Genomic DNA, 24,904 nt, shown 5'->3' on the forward strand with positions numbered 1-24,904 from the left:
GTGAAAGTGTGGATTAGAAAGGGTTGAGATAACAACTATCTCCGTACAGCACAGGATTTGGTACTGAAACTTGTAAAGCTGGAGGGAGTGAAGTGATGGGTTGATGGTGGGAGTACTGTGAAAACAAGAGCCTTGGTTAAAAGGTACTAGAGATTGTGGGGCAGATGGTGATAATTGTTACCAAAGCTATTCCAATTGATAGAAATCCTGTGGAATGCCAAGTACAGTCTAATGCTTTGCACATCCACCATCTTTCTTGCACTTACTATAGAAGTAATCCAAGCCATTTACTTTACAGTCAGTAACCAAGCTGCATGCTTATCTGATATTCGAGCAGTGGTGGGGGCTTTGCCGCACATTAGAGCTGAATATGAGGCACAAGCGAAGACAAGTTCTGTCTAGCTTCACCTTGCTAAAAAGTTGTGAAGGTGGGGGAGGACTAGATAAAGGGTCCTTTCCCACTTGCCCATTAGGAAAGGGGGAAGGAAGGTTCTCCTGCGTCATATAGGCTGACTTGTGGAAGTGAACAGTCTGAGCAAATTGGATTGACTGACGAGATGAAGTGATCTCAAACTAAACTTTAAATCTACCATCAGAACAACATCTATATAGAATTTAGACATCTTGGAAAAACTTTGACCACTTCTATTTTTAAGAAATGTTGAGTGGAGGTAGAGGAAAGACCTAAAACTAAGCATTTTGATATCAAAACATTCCATTTTGAAACTTTTTGGAGTAGAATGTTTTGATTTGTTTTGAATTTTATTTTACAGTATTAGAAAATATCAAAATTGAAACAAAACATTTCAACCCGAAACGCTCTTCTTAATTTTATTTTGTGGGAAATTGTGAAATCCTTTTTGTTTAGTGTATATATGGGAGTGGGGGGGAATCTACAGCTTCTTATCCCCAGCTTCCTTGACTTTTTCCAAATGTCCATATGTAATCCTTAAGGAACATGCAGCCTCCACCAAGAGGCCTGCCATGGAGTCTGATTCACCTGTATTGACATTGTTTTAAATCTTTGCAAATGGTGTTTTTGCAATTATGTCTTAAAATATGGTCAGTGTTTAAAACTGCTGGTGATCTACTGTCACTAAGTTTCTCACCCTTGTGGCAGTAACTGTTTTTAAAAATACCATTTTCCTTCCACAGGATGAATACTCCATATTTCCTCAGACATACTCCATAGACATTAATGGCTACATTCTCGTTTATTCAGTCACATCAATAAAAAGGTAATAGTTCTTCTTTGTGTGTATTCTTATGAGTAAGCTTATGAGACTCATGTGGCTTCAATCCCTGGCTCTGCCACAGACTCCCTGTATGCCCTCAGACAATTCCTGAATATCTGGCTCCATTTCCCATCTGTAAAATGGGAATAACAATTCTCCTCCCAATAGCATTTTGAAAATATCTTTACTGTACCTAAGCAGCTTGCAAACTACAAGTAAAGATAGAATCCAGATTCAAGTGTATTGGTTATGAGCTTTGAGTAAAAAGATGATCAAGCTTAAGTCTTCCTAGTGCTCCTCATTGTGGTATGTGAGTACAAAGAGGCATAAATTGAAACATGACCTAGAATGCTAGGGGCACTGCATGTTTTCTGACTTTTCTCCTTGGGTCAGAACTCATGTGAACATAAGAACCATATTGTTGGTTCTCTTTCCTCTTTGCTGTATGAATTTAGGCTGTGTCTACACTACAGCTTATTTTGGCATCGCTTATGTCATGCACTGGGGTGAATAAATCTTCCCCCATCCCCCAAGCAATGTAAGTTACACCAACATAAACACTGGTGTTGACAGCACTATGTTGGTGGAGAGCTCCTGCCGACATAGTTATCACTGCTTGCAGGGGCTGGAGTAAGTAAGCCAACAGGAGAGCACTCTCCTGTCTGCTTCAAGTGTCCGCGACAGTGACGCAGCTGCACTGGTGTAGTTGCTCTGCTGTAAGCTCTGTAGAGTAGCTGTAGCTGTGCTCTCAAATAGAGCTGATTCTTCTTGGTCGTTTTTTTGTGTTTTGTTGTTTTTTTCTCTCCCCCTCTGCCTTGCCCACCTGTCCAGTTGACTGGTAGAAATTGCCTGTTCAGTAAGGAAGCTCAGTGCTATGAGCTGCCAGGCAATTGACAGTGTATATGAATTTGGCTTGTAAGCTGCTTTATTTGCACTATTGAAGGACATGTCTTACTGTAAAATAGCTTCTCAGAATAGCTATTCAGCTTTCAGAGTTTGAATTAAGATCCTTTCTGCCTTGAGGCCCAGCTTTCTTCTAGGTAATCTCTTTACTGGTAAGAAGCACATTAACCTCTTTATTAGGTTTTTGTACAGTCATTGGCACCATATTCTATTAATCTCCTTCCTTTTTTGGACCCCTACATTCTTGTTTCTATAAATTTGGTGGGTTTTAGTGGCAGGATTTCTTTTTAAAGTTACCTTGTACAGCATCTGCATATCAGTAGAAGAGAAAGAGTTAGCACTTTAAAAATAGTAGCTGCCTTATGTAAGCTGCTAAATAAGTAAAATCTAAGAACCTTCAAGTTTTTTTTAAAAACAGAAGGTACTGAGCGACCTCTCTTCCTGTTCAGCACATAGGGACACTTTGAAAGAACACAGTTGCTTGTATTCTTGACAGGTACTGGAGTGTCTAGTATGTTTGTCCTAATCTGAACTCTACTGGGCTGCTCAAATACTCTTATGGTTGCAAATTACCTTAATGCATAAAGTATATGCAGAGTAGCTTCGTCAGATCTACTCAGTGAAACAAATTAACATTCTGTAGTATTGAGGAATAATGCTAATGGGAGCATATGTTTTAGACAGGTGCTTCTGTCGCTATTTAAAGGATTGTTCAAAGTAACAGGTGATGAAGATGAGACTTGAGTCTTAAGACTGTGAAATAATTATAAAGCACCCCCATGTACAAACTGTCAAACAACACAAACTTGGTGATAGCATTCTCTCCTCCTGGGGGAGGCACTCTGGCTTAATTTTAAGACAATGTTTGAAAGCCTGGGGATTTATGGGACATGGAGTCTCCCATCATCTTGGTCACTAGTTCAGATCGGGGCTTGGCTAGCAGCATGGTCCTAAGTAAAATGAGTTGGTTGTCTCAATCTCAGCCCACTCAAAGGGACAATTGCCTGCATCTGCGACAGTGTACTGAAGATGTGAAGTTCCCTTATTTGTAGTTTCACCTAGAGACATGGATAGAGTAGCAATAGAACTGAGTCTCTGCTGCTAGAGTTACTACCTTTCAACCAGAGTTGAGGCACTTTGATGACCTGGAAGCTTCCACTGATTGTCCTATACCTGATCTGTAATATCTAGAGGATTTAATTCTTTAACTCTGGCTCCAGTTCTCTATTATGTAGTGCTGCAAAGTCAAGCAGTCAGATGAAAAATAGAACTTTGTCCTGCCTGACAGCTGTTGAGATGCCACTGTGGAAGAGTCAAATTCTAGTGTAAGCTTAGCAAAGAACTCCAGAATGTATTCAGACTGCCCTGGGTCTATACCTACATGTTCTTTTCTAGTGGTTTTTTGTTTTGTTTTGTTTTTTAAATGGCTTTTTATTTTACTGCGTGGTTCTTAAAAAGTAGAAATCTACTTGAAGTGTAAGGTGTCATATCCTGTTCTGTCCTGCATCCAGACACTCTAAACAGTAGAACATATCATGTAACACCACTCTCTGATTGCCTAAGTACTCTGGAAAGCCAAAGAGGCTTTGATTTGTCTTCTGCTTGCTTGTTGGTTGCTACTCCAGTCTGACACAAGTTGTTTGTTCTTGGTTCATATAGCTAGGTCACTGGCTATATATTGAGATAGGAACTGAACATTTGAGTACTGATACTGTAGGGTACTTGTTATTTTTGAGTACTTGTTACTTTCCACTTTCTCTTCTATATTGAGTGATTCAAGTGCAGTGTTTGTCAAATGGGAATTCATAAAAATGCTCCTAAAGAAGCAAACAATGCCCTACTTCTCTAAACTAGTCTTAAATTTGCTCACAATCAAGGTTATTGAAGGTTTCTCATTCTGGTTTACCTAATTAAATTCCTAATTTGTATCACAAAGTAGGTTCCATTTCTAGTGAGCAATAACATGCATTGTAATCCACTGTGTACCTCCTTAATGAATCCTCAGTTACTGTCAGCCTGCAGAGAATAAATTGTGGCCCTACAGTTACCTTGTTTTTTAATTTGGAACTTCGTTAATTCCACTTGCTAATGTAGGAAATCTGTTCATAAGGTAGTAAAGATGAAGTGATGTGAAACGTCAGTGTAATGCTACCTGGTCCACTGATACTTCCCCCGTTCTGTTTTGGGTTTATTGGCAATTGTTTGGTCCATTATAACAATCATTAGAGTTCACTGTCTCGGTGTACTTCCATGTTTTTTGTGTTTTCATTGTCTCTTGCAATCTCCTTCCCAAATGTCTACAGGCAACTGATTTAGGCAGGAGAGTGCATACCTAACTGTGGGCCAGATTCTATAGTCTGCTTGTGGTCAGCTGTTGTGGGGGGAAAGAGGCAAAGATGGCTTTAGGCTACTTTTGTGGACCCTGATTCTTGACTAGTTTGACACCAGGCTGGTTTCCTCATGCAGATTAGACCAGTCTTGTACAGGGAGGTATTAAAGGCATCTATCTTTGTGGCACGTATTTAATGCAAAGCTGTGCTTGAAGAATCAGGCCCTTGGAATTTGAGTTCTGATTAAAATGCCACGTAAATGAGCACACTACTTATGGCAATAACGTTTTGAAAGTCAGAACCTACCTACCTTACCCTACAAATAATTTTTAATTGCAATATTTGTGTCCAGTCCAGGTTTATACATGAAATCCCTGTTATAATTGATCAAAGTTGTCTGTCAAACTCCCTCATAGCTCAGTTACTCCAAATGTAATAAAATGGTTGCCATTGCACATCACTGGCTTCATTTGTTTACGACTTGCTTATTCTGCATGGTACTAAATATCCATTAAGTTAGCTGGGTGTGAGGCTTCCTGGCACCTCACAATATTGCTTCTGACCTTAGTAACTCAAGTCTTTGTGTACAGACTTTGTATTAGCACCCATAATTGTAGTATCTGAACAAGCAATGTTTCTCATACAACCTGACAGCTCAGTTTGTGCTTCTCTTGACTTGGAAAGTCACAGTTCAGGCTTTTTCTTCATTTTCAAGTGCATAAATTCTGAATGAAATCACTTGGATTCTATTTTAATTTTGAAATTGAGTGTTGTCCCAATTTAAAATGGAAAGTACTATGAATTTCAGCAAAGCACTACATGCTTAGTATTTCTGCTGCACCTTCCTTCTTAGTGCTTGTTTGGTTTTGAAGCTGTACTTTTAATTTAACCTGGTTACCCAGACTTCCTGCATTGTGCAGCTAAATCTTATTACACATTCTGCCTAAAGTGTACCTACACTCCAAGCAGATTCATCAAACATCCAAATAATGCTTAAGGCATGTCTTTCTCAGTCTTGATTCATACACTTGCAGTGCCCTTTATCTAAAGGAAAAACAAGTATATTAGACAGGATTATCTTGGCCTGTGTAAGAATATTGTTAGATGAACTTGTGTGTTATGGAGTTCTGGCCCAATTTGTCTTTTTGTACAGGAATCAGTAACACATTTAGAGCATCTCAGTTTTATAGCTAAAGTGAGAATAAAGCTTAAACACACAGTCTACAGGTGGAATTAATTGCTTGTGTATTGGGTATTAAGGCTAAACATCAGAGTGCATGTGTGATTTCATCCCTTTATTTTGCAGTTTTGAAGTGATTAAAGTTATCCATGGCAAGTTATTGGATATGGTGGGAAAAGTCCAGTAAGTAGTAACACTTTCATCTCATTTCATTGCAGGTATATTACTAGTACTTTGTTCAGTATGCTATAACAGCTGTTCTAAAAGTGGTTCACTTTTTTTCACAGAATACCCATTATGCTGGTTGGAAATAAAAAAGACCTGCATATGGAACGGTATGTAAATACAATATTTTTTTCTGAAAAATTTAAGATACCATAACAGTTCTCCATTGCAACATCACTTGTAACAATTTCAATGCAATTTTCTTCTTAGGAACTAAATTATAGGTATGTAATTTTCCATAGCTAAAAAGTTAGCATAAGCTAACCTAATTCTAAATTAAACTAAGTTATCATAACTAAGATACTGTGGACTTGAATATGGAAGTGAGAGCTAGGAGCTACTGAATTCTAATCCTGACTCTCGCTTTGGGGCAAGTCACTTAACCTCTCTTTCATCTACAAAATGGAGTAGTTGCATGTTTACTTCATAGGAATGTTGTGACAATAACTTTAAAGCACTATATAAAATGGAGTTATTCTAAAATATCGTAAAAATGGAAAGTAAGTATTGCAAGACCCAAATTTTACTTGAACATGTTTTTACTGCATGCAAAGCAGTTTAATACTTCATAGAGCATGAAGTACTGCAAGGAAGTAACTGCAGTTGCATGGCAAATGCTGGTTTCAGAGTAGCAGCCGTGTTAGTCTGTATCCATAAAAAGAAAAGGAGTACTTGTGGCACCTTAGAGACTAATAAATTTATTAGAGCATAAACTTTCATGAGCTACAGCTCCCTTCTCTAACTTCTCCATAAGCCATCAAACATTTTCTTTGCTGTAATAATTTATACTGTTTTCTGTTTGGTCAGGGTGATCAGTTATGAAGAAGGGAAAGCTTTAGCAGAATCCTGGAATGCAGCTTTCTTGGAATCCTCTGCTAAAGAAAATCAGGTAACCAATTAACATCCACTTTGATACGCTGCAGTTTAAATAGTGGGATTTGGTATCAAAGGATCTTTAAATGTCTCCACATGTGCCTCATCACAATGGGAAGAAAACTACTATATGCTGTATAGCTGTGTATTGGCAATAGAAAGTGAAATGATTACTTGCAGTGAAGTCCATGTGTGCAAGCTTGTCCAAATATTTCATTGAGAACTGAAGATAAAGTAAGGTTGTTGAAAGGAGAAATATGTGACTAAAGGTGTAACTTAATTATATGTGTGTTTGGTTCTGGTGCTAAAGTGGAAAGAGTTAGATTCAGTGTAAACTCTCTTCCCTAAGTTGAAGTGGTAATGGCTTGATCTGTATCGGTACCTTCAAAAATAGAGAATTAATTGCTGTATCCTTAGCAGGAACATACCGCTGAAAGGATAGTATTGTGAGTAAGGCACTAGCCAGCCCTTAGATTTGGGTTCTTTTCCAGGCTCTGCCAGTGTGCTTCCATTCCCTCTGAAATAGGAGTAATGTAATGTTTCTCTGCCTCACAATCATAAATACTGGGGAGGGTCTCAAATCTTGTAGTGATGTGGGTTGTGTTAATGGATGGATGGCCACAATCTGACCAAATATAACCAGGAAACATTGTAAATGTTACCATTGTTATTTCTAAATGGTGACAAAACTAGCAGATTTAATTTCATTTTAACCTAACACTAATCTTTGGTGTAATAGCTTCCTCATTTACCCCTGAATATGTTCCAGTATTTCATAGAAATGTACAGCTGGAAAGGGCATTGAGAGGTCAAGTCCATCCCCCTGCACTGAAACAGGACCAAGTAAACCTAGACCATCCCTGACCGGTGTTTGTCCAACCTGTTCTTTAAAACCTTGAATGATAGGGATTCCAGAAGCTCTCTTGGAAGCCTATTCCAGAATTTAACTACCCTTATAGTTAGAAAGCTTTTCCTAATATATAACCTACATCAGTGGTTCTCAACCAGGGGTCCAGGGCCTCCTGGGGGGCCATCAGCAGGTTTCAGGGGGGCCACCAAGCATGGCCAGCATTAGACTCACTACAGGCAAGAGCAGAAAGCCGAAGCTCAGCATACAGAACTGCAGCCCGGGATACAGAGCCACACCACCTGGGTCCAGATCCTGAGCAACTTAGCTTTGTGGGGTCCCCTTTGTTGTGGAGCCCCAGGGAATTCCCTGCTTGCTACCCCCAATGCCAGCCCTGGCTTTTATATACAGAAAAACAGTTGTCGTGGTACAGCTGGGCCATGGAGTGTTTATAGCATGTTGTGGGGGGGGAACCTCAGAAAGAAAAAAGTTGAGAGCCCCTGAGCTACCTCTCCTTTGCTGCAGATCAAGCCCATCACTTGTCCTACCTTGAATAGACCTGGAAACCAGTTGATTACTGTCCTCTTTATAACAGCCCTTAAGATGTTTGAAGATTTATGAGGTCCCCTCCCTGCCAGTCTTTTGTCTTAAGATAAAAAACTGGGTAAGTGTTTAATCTTTCTTCATAGGTCAGGTTTTCTAAACATTTTATCATTTTTGTGCTCTCCTCAGTTTCTCGACATCTTTCTTGAAGGGTGGCACCCAGACCTGGACACTGTACTCCAGCTAAGGGCTCACCAGTGACCATTATCTCCCTTGTCCTACATATGATACTTCTATTAATACACCCCCAGAATATATCAGCCTTTTTTTTTAAACTACATTACCTTGATTCAGATTTTGTTATCCACTGTAATCCCTAGATCCTTTTCAGCAGTACTGCCCCCATTTTGTAGTTCATTTGACTTTTTTTCCTTCCTGAATGTAGTATTTTGCTCATGTCTTTATTGAATTGCCTCTTGCTGACTTCAGACCAATTCACTTACTTGTCAAGGTTGTTTTGAATTCTGATCCTGTCCTCCAAAGAGCTTACAACCTCTCACAGCTTGGTGTCATCCAAACTTTAAGTCTACTCTCCACTCAATTATCCAAGTCATTAATGAAAATATTCAGTAGTGACGGACCTTTGGAACCTCCACTAGATATGCCCTCCCAGCTCGATAAGGAGCCACTGATTATTACTGAGTATGGTTTTTCAGCCAGTAGTGCACCCACCGTATAGTAATTTTATGTAGCCCACATTTCCCGAATTTCATTGTGAGAATATCATATGGGATTGTGTCAAAAGCCTTATATAAAGCCAAAAATCATGACTGTTGTTTCCCGCAACCCACCAGGCCAGTCAAAATCCATGCTAGCTATTCCTCTAGGTGCTTACAAATTGATTGTTGAATAATTTGTTCCAGTATCTTTCCAGGTATTGAAGTTAGGCTAACTGGTCTATAATTCCCCAGTCTTTGTTCCCATTTTTGAAGATGGTTACTATGTTTATCCTTCTCCAGTCCTTAGGGACCTCCCCCATCCTCCAGGAGTTCTCAAAGATAATTGCTAATGGTTCCAAGATTGCTTCAGCTAGTTCCTTAAGTACCTGAGATTAAATTAATCAGCCGCAATCAACTTGGAATACATCTAACTTACCTAAATATTCTCTAACCTGTTCTTTCCCTATTCTATCTTGAGTTCCTTTCCCCTTTTTTGTTGTTAAATATCACAGGGTGGATTTGATTGAAATCAAATTGATTTAATCATGATTTAAATCACTAGTCAAGAAGACTCTATTAATCATGGATTTCTACATAAAAGTGCATTCTTGTTGGTTGTTATAACCTTAATACATATTCTTCACAACTCGGAGATGTTAGGTTTCATTTTTAGAAGGTACATTCTGTACATTTTTAAAGGTTTCAGAGTAGCAGCCGTGTTAGTCTGTATTTGCAAAAAGAAAAGGAGTACTTGTGGCACCTTAGAGACTAACCAGTTTATTTGAGCATAAGCTTTCGTGAGCTACTGCTCACTTCATCTGAATGCATCCGATGAAGTGAGCTGTAGCTCACGAAAGCTTATGCTCAAATAAATTTATTAGTCTTTAAGGTGCCACAAGTACTCCTTTTCTTTTTGTACATTTTTAAAGTGATTTTACTTTGAAAACTTTTCAGATTAGTTTTACAGTTATATCAGAAAATGAATGATTGTTTGGTTATTTCATTTACCAAAGGTAATTGAAGCGGATATTTATGAAGTCATTGAGAAGTGAACTATCTCCAATTCAACAGATTAATCATTAATATTTGGAGGATTTTCTTGCCATGCTATATTAGGAGTAGAACATCACCAGACATTTAAATTGTTTGTTTTAACTAAAACAACGACGTTATGTATTCTGGATTTTTTTCTTCAACAGCAAACATCTAATATTTTAACAAAACAAGCATATGAATTTTTGAATGTAAACATTCATGTTTTTTAAAATCAGGTTTGTTTTGTTAAAATTATTTAACTAAAATCATTAAATGAATTTTTTTTTTTTTTTTTAAATTAAACAGACTGTCAGCCAGGTCAACATGAGAAACTTAAAATATTGGCTTTTGCAGCTAACTCAGTCACCTTCATTTTCCTATTTGTTCATAATCTGGAAAAGAAAAACAAGCTTTCCTGCTTTTTTCAGGTCGCAAATGATTTCTCAATTTGGAATAAATTAGTCCAAAGGAAGAAAATATTATTTCTACACCAGCAGAAGAAGGTACTGCTGTTAAGTGAGATTATCACTTTAGCAATATCTGAATCCAAGTGCTTAAGTGACTTCCACCAGTTCACTGGTGTGACTTTCTTTAAAACATCATCAGCAAACATACATTTCTTGAATGGTTCCTATTCCCAAACTGGGTCTCTTTTACAGCCTGCTGCCATTATAGGTTTTCCCTTCTAATGAGAGAATGGTAGAGCTCAAATCAATGAAGGCTACACTCGGGAAGACCTCAAGACTTCTGGAATATGCTGCTCAAACAGTTTCACTTTTGTTTCTACTTCCTGTCCTTCCCTTCTCACATTTATCTCCAGACTTCTCCTTGTCCAGACCTATTCCGCCCCCAACAATCTTCTATTCACTAAACTTTTTGAAACTTCTCACTTTTAGAGAGAGGTAAAGGATTGACTCTGTGTACACACATTTGCAGAGGTACAATAGGGTTGAAGTCTGTTATTTCTCACCTCTATATATTTATTTATTTTAAAACATTTTTGCTGTTAACAAGCATGTTATCTCTGGAGACACATACAGTTTGAGAACTGCAAAACTAAGCATCTTTGAGGGTATCTTCAGAGTAATTGCAAATTGGGTGGTGGGGCAATCAGTTCCCATGGCTGTATATAGGGCTTAATCTGTCATGTTCTTTGACCTCTTCCCTAGTTCACTTTAACGGGCTGTGGGTTTGAAGTAATAGGCTGTCATACTCAAATGTCATTTTTAATTTGGTTGTAACAAGCTATGTTGCTAGTGAAACTTTTGCCTTATGGAATCCAGGCTCATGATGGGGTCAGAGGAACAGTATCAGATTGGTTTGTGATGAAGAAGGAGGCTCCAAGCAGACCCTTATGCTAGTGGAAAGTTCACTAGCACCTCTCTATACCTAAAATTAGGAATCAAATCTGTATCTTTCCTGAAGGTCTTTGTGCAACCAGACAGACAATCCTGCAAGGTGGAACATTGTCTCCTGGTAAAATCATACCTCTTTTATCCTTTCATACATGTAATTGCCAGAACTTGTGCTGCTGGTAGTGGACAATCGAGAAAATCTAGTTTCCGCAGGGCGAAAGAACATAACGGCCATACTGGGTCAGACCAAAGGTCCATCTGGCCCAGTATCCCGTCTTCCGATAGTGGCCAATGCCTGGGGCTTCAGAGGGAATAAACAGAACAGGTAATCAAGTGATCCGTCCCCTGTTGCCCATTCCTAGCTCCTGGAAAACAGAGGCTAGGGACACCATCCCTGCCCATCCTAGCTAATAGCCATTGATGGACCTATCCTCCATAATCATATCTAGTTCCTTTTTTGTTATATTTTGTTATATATATATATATATTTTGTTGTACTATTTTGTTATAGTCTTGGCCTTCACAACATCCCCTGGCAATGAGTTCCACAGTTTGACTGTGAGTTGTGTGAAGAAATACTTCCTTTTGTTTTGTTTAAACCTGCTGCCTATTAATTTCATTTGCTGACTCCTTGTTCTTGTGTTATGAGGAGTAAATAACACTTCCTTATTTATTTTCTCCACACCAGTCAAGAAAATTGATAGTACAAATCTTACAAAATCTTCTGCAGATCCAAAGGAAGTCACCATTTAATTTTTGTAGTACTTGAATTCTTCGTTCAGATTTTGGCAAGTTTAATGCCACTCTTCAGTCTAGTTCCGGAGTAGTGCAAAAATATGAAGGTTGTAAACATCCTGTAAAATCCTTCAGTGAATAGTAGACTTGCAGCTAAGTGGTTTTAGAAGACAAGCTGTACACAAATGCTCCACTCTAGAACAAATTCTTTAAGCTAAATCTGACTTAAGTGCAGTCAACTTTTATTAGTTAAACAATCTAGCTGGCATTCAGTTTTTTCCCATTGCTAAATATACATCTTTGTAACGGCTCACTAATTCATATTGTGGATTTATTGATAACTTTCTGAAACCTGAAGTGACACTCTGTAGTTCTGTAGCCTGCTTTTTCTATAAAGAAGTTAGTTTTTTCATGACACCTAGCATATTAAATTGCTGTACTAACTATCACACACTAGTACACAACTAAGTCGGTGAGGTCACTTGTTCTATACAATGTTTCGTAAATCCAGTAGTTTTCAAGAAGCGGAGAGATCGGTACCTTTGCCAGCCAGTAAAGACTGCACAGAGAAGGATCAGGTTCCACTAATCTTTCTAAGACTGACACAGCTATTGTGTGGCTGCCTCTGGCTACAGCCAGAGAATAACTCTGTCTAGCATGTCCAGGGCTCAGGTACTCCAAAGGCCAAAGCTGGGACAGCCACCTTTGGTACTGCAGGCAGCTGCTGGGGATCTTGTGACTTACGCTCTTCAGGAAGGAAGGTGAAAGGTAGGAGATTTCCCTTAAATGAAGAGACCAGGCAGGGAGCAGGACAGGGAAGCATCCCTTTCAACAGGAACCAAAGACAGGAACATCCTACTGGTTCTGGAGACACTTCCTCCTCTTCTGAGAGATTTCACACTGCCACCAAGGAACCTCTGGGATAGGGACCCCCTTTGAGGAGCCAAGATTGTCTTCCATGACTTTAAAGCCCCCTCCAGTTCAGAAGGCAGAGGCTTCCTCTAGCTTGGGAGCAAGGCTTGTTATTCTCCAGGTGGTGGCTGCTGTCTTGGGTGGACAAAGGCCAGCATCCTTTAGGAGCAAGAAGTCTCTGAGCACTTGCCCTCTGGTTAGATTCATAAATTCTCCAGCTGCTGTCTTCTGGCCATGATAATACCAGCACCCTGACTATTGGGACTGGACTATGACCATGCTCCACCCTCTCTTTATCCTCCTGCTTGCAGGAAAGCTAGCATCTTGCTTAGAGGACTACCCAGATTCTATAAATCTGGAGTCGAAGTTCTTCCTACAGCTAAAGAAATGAGCCCCAGGTACAGAAGGAGCTTTGATCCTTCTACTGGAAAAGGAAGACACAGCTGACCCAGTTTCCATAGATCCCCTCCCATGGAGTTCGTACAGGGCCCTGAAACAACTACTCATCCATCTGCACGTTAGGCATGGTGGCCAGAGAATGGAAATACCCAAAAAATCTTGTAATACAATGCAAAGGGATCCTGGGATACTTGCCAAAAATTAAGAAAACGTGACAATCTCCTGAATGGAAAAGAGAATGGCAATACTTGTTATGGGAACTTTTTAAAGAGATGCTCAACAGATGTTGAATCTGTGTTGAAAAGAGCATATGAGTTGACGGGCAACTCTTCACAAGAAGTCACATGTTGCATATTTCTCTGACAGGTTTCAGAGTAACAGCCGTGTTAGTCTGTATTCGCAAAAAGAAAAGGAGTACTTGTGGCACCTTAGAGACAAACCAATTTATTTGAGCATAAGCTTTCGTGAGCTTCAGCTCACTTCATCGGATGCATGCTGTGGAAAGTGTAGAAGATCTTTTTATACACACAAAGCATGAAAAAATACCTCCCCCCACCCCACTCTCCTCCTGGTAATAGCTTATCTAAAGTGATCACTCTCCTTACAATGTGTATGATAATCAAGGTGGGCCATTTCCAGCACAAATCCAGGTTTTCTCACCCACCTCTCCCCCCCCCCCACACACACACACAAATCCACTCTCCTGCTGGTAATAGCTTATCTAAAGTGACCACTCTCCTTACAATGTGTATGATAATCAAGGTGGGCCATGACTCCAAAGCTTGTCCAGGGTATTCAAAACCAGGGATGAACAGAGCTGGTTCAAAAACTGCCCTGTCTAGAGTGGTTTTATAGCAGATGCTACTTAACATCACGACCACCTCAAGAACGAGTGCTTCCATCTCAGCTAGGATGTCCCTTTGGCTGCAATGGCCAGGGGATCAGATATCAAAGGTTAGCTTGGCTGCTCTACCCTGCAGAGGAGATCTTCTCTTGGCAAAACCTCTGAAAGCGGAGTAGACTAATGCAGATATTAGAAAGCCAGGACTCCCGTGAGACAGGCCCTAAATGATAGAACTTCTCTGTCTCAAAGGGATAGGCTCTTGCTCTCCAAGCCTATCAGAGAAAATCCCACGTCCTCCGAGAGGAGCCCTGGAACTGTCTGTTCTGTTTGATCCTGAGGAAGTGCTCTCAGATCATGTTGTTTGTTCCTGCACCTTCAAGTTATCACCAGGGAGGTATGCTGTCCCACACATAGTCCAGGCCATAGGATGGTGCCTCTGCCATTATCTTTGTGCATGAATTATCATAACTCTAAACTGTCTTTTGGATCCTGTTGTCTTAGGCTGTTCCACACTGGCTCTTACAGCAGCTTCTTCTTTCAGTTCTGTTACTCCAGTCCCACAAACTCAGTGTTTTCCAAAGGACTGTGAACCATTTGCTGAAACTGTAGGCCATCCTATTGGTCCCTCTTCCCCCTCCCCCATAGAAGAGGGAACCGTGTTGCCTAGATCAGGATTTCTCAAACTTCATTACACCGTGACCCTCTTCTGACAACAAAAATTACTACACGACCCCGGGAAGGGGGATCTAAGCCTGAGCCCCTTTGCCCCAGGAGGGGGGCCAAAATCCAAGCCCCGCCTGCCCTGGGGGGTATGAATCCAAAGCTTGAGAACTTTCCCTCCGGGTGGGTGGGGCTGTAGCCAAGAACACCGACCAAGCTTGCAGCAGCCTTTTGATGATAGAACACCAGGCAAGGGAAGCTATGGCTGCAGTAGATTCCTTTCTGGAGAGCCATAGCTGGATCACAAATTGCAGTTTTTGTCTCCATCTCAACTGGTCTACATAGGAGTCCAGTTCAAGACGGCAGTGGGCAGAAAAAGCATCTGAAGTTGTAATTCCCTGCTGTAACTGCAGATAGCAACATCTAGGGTTGCTTATAGGTACAGCTTTCCATGGTGGCGAGCTTGGAGGCGGTTCTTTGAGCCTACTTCCACATGACCGCTGCACTTCCCTCTTGCTGGGAGCTAGAATCCGAGAACTCTGAAATACATCTCCAGTTGCCAGCTGCAGTCAGCATGCTTGTAGGGTGGTGACTGCACACCAAGAGCCTGAAGAAGTCTGCCCTTGGAGCTAAACACCAAGCTTGAAATGACAGATGTTATGTTGTGTCTGAAGTCCAGCTGCATTCCCTTATCTTCTGTTTTATGTCACATTCTAGGACTTTCTTTCCTCCTCTTTTGGAAGATGTAAAATGCTGTTGTACCAAAACACATTAAAAGCTTATAGGGCACTCAGACTGTGAAGCCAATCGAAACATTTCACGCAAACCTAAATGCAGAACATGAGTTCAAAGAACTATGCTTTTATGGTGTTCTCAGTAGTTTTCAATTTCTGTAATCTTCCAAAAGCGGAGGAAAGAAAGCCCTAGAATGTGACATAGAACAGAAGATAAGGGAATGCAGCTGGACTTCAGACATAACGTAACATCTGTCATATTGTATTTCAAGCTTGGTGTTTAGCTCCAGGGACAGACTTGTTCAGTCTCTTGTTGTGTAGTCTCCACCCTACAACCACACTGACTGCAGCTGGCAACTGGAGATGTATTTCAGAGTTCTCGGATTCTAGCTCCCAGCAAGAGGAAAGTGCAGCGGTCATGTGGAAGTAGGCTTAAATAACTGCCTCCAAGCTCGCCACCATGGAAACAAGCGCCTATAAGCAATCCTAGATGAAGTGTATTAGTAACAAAGGAAGAGCAAACAGACTTAAAGCCTGTAGTACTTTTATATAAGATTAAGTAGAAATACCTTTTTCTGCAGATTTGATTATACTCAAAGTTTGGATTTAATGCTAACTACTACCATTTTCTGTGCTGTTCTCAATTTGAAAAAAACTAAACTCAAGTCCTAGAAAGAAGTCAACATGGTCAAATGGCTGACCAAAGTTCAGTAATACTGATCACAACTGACATCATTCATCAGACTATCAAAGGCCAGATCAATATGTAGGAGCACTTTGCTGGTATAGCCATATCTGTATACTATACTGGCAAGTGCTCCTAGTGTAGACACCACTTATGCTAGCCAAACTGTGCTCCTGTCAGTACAGCTTATCCAGCCCCTGACAAAAGTTTGTATTGTATACATGACCAATTGCTTTGAACAGCACCACAGTATCCCTGTGAGGTAGGGAAGTGGTTCCCAATGAAGACACTATTGTTCATGCAACAGTGGCTCCTGTCTGAGTCATCTCATAACCTTGTTTTGCTGAAAAGATTTACCAGCTTGAAAATGTATTCTTGATCTTTGTAGATTGTGACAGGGTCGGGCCAGATGGCTACAGGAGAGTGATAGAACGCAGATATATTAGCCCCAGGTTAAGTAGGTCCCTCTTCTTTGGGTAAGGTAACAGGGAAGGTTCCAAAACAATCAGGAACTTTCTGGAAACAATTAAGACAGGCTGATTAGAACCCCTGTAGCCAATCAAGAAGCTGCTAGAATCAATTAAGGCAGGCTAATCGGGGCACCTGAATTTAAAAAGGAGCTCACTTCAGTTTGTGGTGCGCATGTGAGGAGCTGAGAGTGAGAACGCATACTGTTGGAGGACTGAGGATAAAGAAGGTGTTAGGAGGAGGCGATGGGGAAGTAGCCCAGGGAGTTGTAGCTGTCACACAGCTGTTCCAGGAGGCCCTCTAAACAGCTGCATTCCATGGGGCCCTGGGCTGGAACCCAGAGTAGAGGGCGGGCCCAGGTTCCCCCCAAACCTCCCAACTCCTGGTCAGACACAGGAGGAGTTGACCTGGACTGTGGGTTCACAAAAACAGCCAAACTGAGGGCTGCCATGAATCTCCGAGGTGAGCAAATCCGCTAATAAGCGCAAGACGCACCAAGGTAGAGGAGGAACTTTGTCACAAGATCCATAAAGAATGTATGTAACTAAAACTTTTTAAATGTATTCACTGGCCACCTACATCTTGGTGAGTGGCCCAGATGAACAATCTGTCTGAGAAATAACATAGTCTCGTCTCATTTGACAGAATAAGTGCTCTTTTTTAAAAATAGCTGTTTCCAGTCAGGAATGTAGAGAATAGTGTCTGCTAGAGCCAAAATAAAATTTCAACTGTTTACATAAGTGTTAAGTGTATTGTAGGTCAGACTAGATTTTTTTTCCTTTGAGTTGTCGCCCAAGGAAAATTTATCAGCAGAAAGTAGTTGATGGGATCTGTAATCCTGTCCAGGACTCTGCTAAAATCCAGTTTGCACAGGAAATGTATTGTGTAATTTGACTAATCAGCCACTTATGTCAGTTTGCCTTTGGATTGCTTGGAAAATTGTATTGATTAGTATTTTAATGGTTCCTGAGACTCTACACAACACACAGTGTTAAATATGAGAGAGGCTATACATCGAATTCAGCCTGCTATGGTCTTACTATAATTACTTTAAGATTGTGGGGCCATTGGAGTCCAGTGGAATTTATTCAGAAGTGAGCCAACTAAAAATTGTACCTTACTGGAGAAATAACTGCCAGGTCAGAGCACACACAGCTTTTCAGCATGTTTATTTTAAACAAATTATAGTGTCTTGTACCAGCTTCTTCCAGTTCTCATACATTTGCTTCCATATAACATGGAATATTCTTTTCTATTCTATTCTTTTCTATACAAACGGAACTTGGTGCTCATGAAATTATAATAGTAATGACACTTGGATAGACTAAAAATTGATACACAGGGAAACATTGGCTTTTGACCAAACTTCCCTTAGTCAGAATACCAATGTCTGTCTTTAACATGATCAATGCTGTCCTCAGAAACCCAAAATGAAGATGAGGAGTTCAGCATCACTATTGACTTTAGGATAATTATGTAGAAAAGAATATTTATTAAAGTGACTACTGCTATAAAATATACAAAAACACAGCAACCTATTATCTACAGAGTCTCCAGTCTAACCATACAAAGTGAATCCCTCTAGGAGGTCCAATGGAATGCTCCATTTTAGCATATTAACTTTTGTAAAGGGGTGACTATTTCTCAGAGTGGGCTAGTATTCAATAATCCTTCAACCTGAATGTGTCATGACATTAAACCCCCTTATTCAGAGTGTTTCTCAGTCCACATAAGTACACTGGTGCTTCATTTAATGGAATTTTTGAAGTGAAGAGTAACCACTGGGGGAAGTTTAAAGAGGCTTGAAGTTTCTGCATTTTAGAGTAACTTTCATGTTTTCATGAAAACTTTTGTAAACTAGTCAAATGTTCAGTCTACCACTTCTGTCAAATCTGTTGAAACCTAAGCTCTCGAATGAATCAGGCCCCTACTTACATTGAAAAGGAGTGTCTGATTCAGTTGTCCAGTTCCTAGTCCAGCAGGTTGTAACTCACAGATGAGGACTTAAGCTTATACCTAGTTCTGACCCTAGTAAAGGTGCCACTCCTTTGTGTCCTTGCACAGATCCATTCTGCCCACCAAGTTACTGTCTAGGTCAGGATCGCATACGGTAGAATAACAATGTGGATCCTCTCCACAGCTGGAGGGTGAGTCCAAAGCACAGAGGACATGATAGTCTCTCCCTCACCTGCTCACCTTATCAAGGGGCTTCCTAACTAATCTGAGAGGAATAGCATCAAGTAGATTGGAAAAATGTTATCCAGTGATTACTGTATCCTAAGCTTGTTCAGCCTAGCCAGGGGAGGGTCCAGTAAGGAGTTCTAGGTGGAATCAATAACTTCAAAGATGATTCCTGCTCAGAGAATAGCAGTTACTCTTAGCTGCTGAAGGGATGTGTATGAGGATGCCTACACACAGTTAATTTGAACAGTTTTTGTGTTTTTTTCAGGGGTTTTGGATTGTTTTCCTCAACTGTATAAGGAAGTGGCAAGCTTATAACATATGGCTGCATGCAACCAACATATGTTAATGCTCGCTGTTTTGCAGTCTGAGGTTTCATATGTATAATGTAAGCCCTGAACCTGTCAGAATATTTACGGTTTGCTCACATTAACTCTTTTCAAAAGGATTTTGGTTCAAATTAGATACCAGTTTGGTTTGAAATACTGTCCCTTGAAATTCAAGTGTCTTCTTTTATCTCTGGAGCATTTTCCTGCAGCAGTTGTCAAATCTCATTGCCCCATCCTGGTAGAGCTGAACAGGACGCCTCATCTTGGACAATACTTGTGAACTAGGCAGTGTCTGATGGTAGTCACTGCAATAAAATGTAAATGAGTAGTGTAATGTAGGAATGTTCCCTCTGCATGCCTAAAGGACCCAAGACACTTAAAACCACAACCCTCTACTGAATTATTTTTTTTAATTTCAGTTGGAATTGTCTTCCTCCATTTTTTTCTCTCCCTTTGATGTTAAATTACTTGGAGCTTTACAGAGATAGCGTCTCTTCTAGTCTGACTTGTAGTAGTATTGCTTGGAGTATGTGAATCAATTTATACTTGTGTATTGTCTTTGGAGAGGCAGAGTATATAAGCTTTCAATATTGTCAATGAGCACTTACTATTCAAAATGGCTACAATACAAAGCAGAATTATAGTAATTAGCTTTTTGTTTGTTTTGACGATTCAGTTAACGCTTGTTCTCTACAGAATATTTTTTTAAATGTTTCCCCATGTAAGCATGTATATTGGGTGGGTTATGCCCATTTTCCAAAGAGTTTCTTGTGGTAAATATTTCAATTACACCTACATTTCCTACTTACCCAAATCATAGCATATTTGTTTGAGACCTGACTTGACATATTGAGCATGCATTTGTCTATTAGAGTAGCCAGCAAAACTGTGCCAAGTCGTCTTTCTTTCAGTAAGTGATAATTGCAGCCTTCATACTAATCACACTTCTCTCTCTTTGCAGACTGCCGTTGACGTTTTTAGGAGGATAATTTTGGAGGCAGAAAAGATTGACGGGGCAGCTTCACAAGGAAAGTCGTCATGCTCAGTAATGTAATTCCACTGCAAAACCTGAACACTGGGAATACATTCTACCTGAAGAAGCAAACTGCCCATTATCTTTAAGGATAAACTATGCTTCTTTTTTTCTTCTGTTTAACCTGAAAGATACAGTTGGTTGGAGCCTTTCCCCTCAGATTATGTTAAACTCTGACTCCTGTGTAAATGGCTTCACTTCCATTTTCAAATTTTAAGCAATCATATTTTCAGTTTATATTGTATTTCTTAATATTATGACCAAGAATTTTACTGGCATTAATTTTTCAGTGTAGTCTATTGGTTAGAATAATAATCAAAATGATGCATATTGTTACACTACTCTTAACTAGGCTTGGATATCAGTGTTTCTTTGTGTTAAATGTATACTTGTAAATAAAATAGCTGCAAACCTTATTGTGTTGCTCTGTTTAACTGGTTTTTACATAAGATATAATAAATGTAGCAGTAACTTGATACAGGTTTTCCTACAAACTGACTAGCCTCCAGCTCCCCCCCAGGACTAATAGAGATGGATGTTGAAGCCAATCACTTGTTTAGCTTTTTCAGAATGTTTGCTACAGTGAGACTGAAGCATCCCCTCTAGCAGAACTCCTGGGTGGTTGACTTCAACCTCAGATGAACCTGTGTATCCGCTGATAAGGATGACGCACTCTGGTATCACCTGTTAACTTGATGGAAGAAAGTGCTAAGGATGCAAATGCAATAATAGGCTAACAGCACCACTCTTCTAATTAACATGACTCATCTGGTAGAGGCCACTCAAATATAGCTATAATGAAGGATCTGTTGACACTTCCATTATAAACTGTTTACACAGACTTGTAAGTGGGGACAGTATTTTCAAAATAGAATGAAATAATGACGCAATTCTGGGTTATAAATTCAAAGTGGTTCTTGCAAGCAATTACATGTGCCTTGAACATTTTGGCATGCATTTTTCAGGGCATTTCCAAATGCATTTTCCATACTGAGACCACCATTGACATGTGTGAGGAATGGTTTCATATCTGTCCTGCTTTTCAGACCAGCCAGGACCAATTAAGGTAAATGTTTCCATTCTTGTAAAGGTTCAGGATCATTGACCTGAACCATGGAAAGTTTAAAAACTTTTAACTATAGCTATATCAGAAATCATAATCAGGAAGTTTCAAAATCTATAACTCTAAAGAAGGTTCAAAGCTTTAAATATATTTGGGAAGTGGTAATGGATGGGCCTGTCTAGCTAAGGAGATGTTTCATAGGCTGAATTGGAGAAACAATCTTGTCTCTTGAATGATGGGCAATTGTAGTGCATTTTCTTCACTACCTTCAGATCTCTGTTGGAAGCTGAGGATAAAAATGGGATGGAAACCTCCAAGGCTTCTACAGCTAAACAGGGTGGCATCTTTCAGAGGTGGCCAAAAATCTGCTGAGTCACATACAGGGTTTCCTCACAGAAGAGGTTTAGCTGTTTCTTGCAATGACCCAGTCCATGCTATTGAATAAACTGCATCTTTCACTGAAGGTTTTAGATATTCTCCCTTGCTCTGTAGGTCACCAATTAAATAGTCAAGTAGCTCGTCTCAGGTGTTGGCTTGAATTTAATTGGCATTAGCCACTGTGAGTAGACAGGATACTGGGCTGGATGGACCTTTGGGCTGACCCAGTATGGCCGTTCTTATGTTCTTATGACACATGGAGGTAGGTTTTATGTTGTGGTTCCATTTTTATCACTTATGCTTAATTTTCTTGCAAAACTTGTACACAAGTTTTGTGCCACATCTAGTAACTCCCCACATCGCTTCTGCAGCGCCCCCTGGATGTGGCCCTGAATTTAGAATACCTGGCCCTAGAATAGAGTAGAGCCTTGTTGCTATCAGCGGCACAGTGTGGGGAAACTGGGCACAGCATTATTCTGAGACAGAGCTGCCCACCTGGTTATAGGGGAAGGGGCACCCCAAGAACATAACAAACATTTTATTGCATTCTATAACTGATAAGTAATTTTTGCTCATGGAGTCAACCTTCTGGCAGCTTTAACCAACAGTAAATGTGAAGTTAACCAATTGCTACTGGTGCTGGGCTTAAACCGGTGATTGCGTGGGGCCTTTGCAGCACAGGAGTGCCATTTCCACTTCCATGTCTCTCTCTAATCTGACACCAGAACCCAAGGCCATGGAAGGAAATCTACTTCCCCACCTGCCCTCCCCTGCTTGGGTTGGAAAGCTGAGTTGCTTTTCCACCCCTTGACTTGATAGGCAGTTCTCCAGCAGCTGCAGAGCATTAGGGATAGATGAGTGGTGATGGTCACCAACACTGAGTAGAGATCACAAGCAGAATATGGCAAATGGATGTAGTGAGAGGAGGGACAGGAAAATGGACAACTTCCTGCTGATCTGTCTTGTCACTAAGCCCTGAAAAGCCTAGAGCAGCCATGTCTTACAATGTAGAAGATGCCTAGTTATGACACAGCAAAGCCAACAGCTTTGAAGTGCCTGAGGCAATAATAATCTCCTTCCTTTTGGGCTTGGCAGGGTGGGAGTTGGTGGGTCCCAATTTCTCATTTTCTGGGCAAGCAGGGAGCTGCAGAAGTGAGCTTACTGCTTCCCTGTGTTTGCAGTAGTGAGACTGCTCCCTTAGGGTTGGCCCTGTGAATTGAACTCCTGCTCAGAGGGGAGAGCAGCGTGTGCTAAAGTCTGCCTGATTGGTGCAAGAAGTGCTGACAGACTGGGGGGAGGGGCAGTTGTTGGCTTTGGGCTTCCCTTAAATCATTCTTTCTTTGAATGAAACTCCCACATCCAAACATCTGGCCCCTAATGTGAGTGACTAGCATATAGATGAGAGAGCAGCAATGCTGCTATTGTTGAGGTTGGTTTTGTTTCCATACAATATTCCTCATTTTCTCCACTCAGTAGATTGTAATAATTGCCAAATGTCAGCTTGGAGAAAATCGGGATTTATTTGAAAAATAAATAAAGCTGCTTCTGTGATGTAGAAATGCCAAGTATCCATTTTCAGATTCTTTTCATCTTTTTCAGATAAACATAAAATCTTGTACGTCTGCGTTCTGCAGAGGGTCCAAATAGTTTGCACCATTAGTGTTTTACTAGGGGTACTTGGTACAATCCTGCGTAGCTTGAGGATGGATCAGAACTTGCACTCGCTGATCATGACTACAGTGTAGACTCTGGTTTATTGTACCCAACTGGTAGATTATAGTCTGAGTAGCACTGATGTTGTGTGTAACCTGCGGTGGAGGAGGAGGAGCAAGCTACAGGTTACTATTCATACCATCATAGTATTTTTATAATCATAGTGTTGTTCAACTTTAAAGTATTTTACAAATGCTGACTGATCCCTCCCCACCCATCCCAATGAGTGTTCTCCCCATTTTACAGAGGATGGAGGAACCTGATGCAGACAGATTTAATGAGTTGCCCAGGACCACAGTGTCTGTCAGACCTGGGAGTAAAAGTCAGGAGTGTCTGGCTTCTAGCCCCACCCCTCCTCGGGTGTCATGTTACCCTGAGAATGTCCTTCCTTTTTAAATCAAAATGAAAACAAAGGATTTCAGCAGCTGTCCTCTTGTCCCAAGGCTCTAGTACAAATTCCAAAGCACGGAGTCAAAGTTACAAACTGTGTCCATTGTTAATTCAGCCCTTAGTTCCTCCATGCCGCAGTGTGGACTGGTGTAGCAAGCCCTGGCAGTAGTGACCACTAGGGACAGGATGTGGTCACCCGTTTTCTGTTTTCTCCTTAGCACTGCTTCAGCGTACTACTATTGATCTATTTAATGCATACCAGGTAAAGCTGACCAATTGAAGAGAGGAATAAAAAATAGCACTTTACAGCATAGCAGAGCTCTAATCAAGGTCTGTAATTCCCTTCCTAGGATGATGCTCTTAATTTATAACAGATTTCTTGGTATTTTAATGACAATGTTATAAATGCAGAACCTGCTTCGTGGTCGAAAAGAATTCAAAGCTTTACTAAACTTATTTACTAGTTCTTTGACTAAGAAGCTGCTCTTTCAGCTGGATTGTTTGGTCTTTCGCTATTTACTTCAGTAATTTCAGTTTGTTAATTTGACTACTTTGTAAGGGGTGATTTTGCTGCTTCCCTTTGCAAACAAGTAACATAATCCCATTGGCACTACTGCATAAACCAGCAGTTCCAGAGGCATTGGAGACTCATCTGAGAAAAAGGATACAGATGGGGCAGGACAACACTAGTAAGAAATATCTTCTTCCTTTTAAATAACACTCCTTGCCATTTGCTTTCTGTTATCCTTTCCATTGATCCCGTTACCCATATTGCCTTCAGGTGGCCTGGGCTGGTCTTGTAAGGAGTATAAGAACTTGCCCTAGCCAGGGCACAGCATAGAAGCCTGCTATAAAATATATCAGCCGATAGAAAGCCCAGATTTCATTTGCATGTGTTCAAGTCTACTCCCTGTATCTATCCTCCAGAATAATCTGAAAGCTCCCTGTTGGATATAAAGCCTCTTACTACTTGCCTACCCTATTTCCACAGCTGGCCTGGGGTTGTTTTCTGGAATCTGTGTTAGGAGGTTCTTGCCCCCCCAGTTATTGTGAACTTCTTTCCCCTTTGCTCGTTCTCAGTGTGAGACGGGGCTAAAATCACAGCAGCAGATGGACCAAGAGGGAAAGCTGGGGA

The 24,904-nt window shown here is 40.6% G+C and overlaps 1 protein-coding gene across 2 annotated transcripts in view; it reads left to right on the forward strand.

The window, feature by feature from the left end:
- Nucleotides 1-20,641, forward strand: part of RHEB (Ras homolog, mTORC1 binding) — a 60,734-nt gene extending 40,093 nt beyond the window's left edge. Inside the window, exons 4-8 of one of the 2 annotated variants that reach the window (XM_073334630.1) lie at nucleotides 1,156-1,238; nucleotides 5,775-5,831; nucleotides 5,936-5,983; nucleotides 6,681-6,762; nucleotides 20,154-20,641. In XM_073334630.1, the coding sequence (XP_073190731.1) occupies nucleotides 1,156-1,238; nucleotides 5,775-5,831; nucleotides 5,936-5,983; nucleotides 6,681-6,762; nucleotides 20,154-20,246 (363 nt within the window). In that variant the 3' untranslated portion in view covers nucleotides 20,247-20,641. The remainder of the gene's footprint in view (nucleotides 1-1,155; nucleotides 1,239-5,774; nucleotides 5,832-5,935; nucleotides 5,984-6,680; nucleotides 6,763-20,153) is intronic. The other variant, XM_073334631.1, reaches the window with a different exon arrangement.
- Nucleotides 20,642-24,904: the final 4,263 nt, after the last annotated feature.

Source organism: Lepidochelys kempii, chromosome 2 (assembly GCF_965140265.1).
Source record: "Lepidochelys kempii isolate rLepKem1 chromosome 2, rLepKem1.hap2, whole genome shotgun sequence".
Classification (NCBI taxonomy): domain Eukaryota; kingdom Metazoa; phylum Chordata; order Testudines; family Cheloniidae; genus Lepidochelys; species Lepidochelys kempii.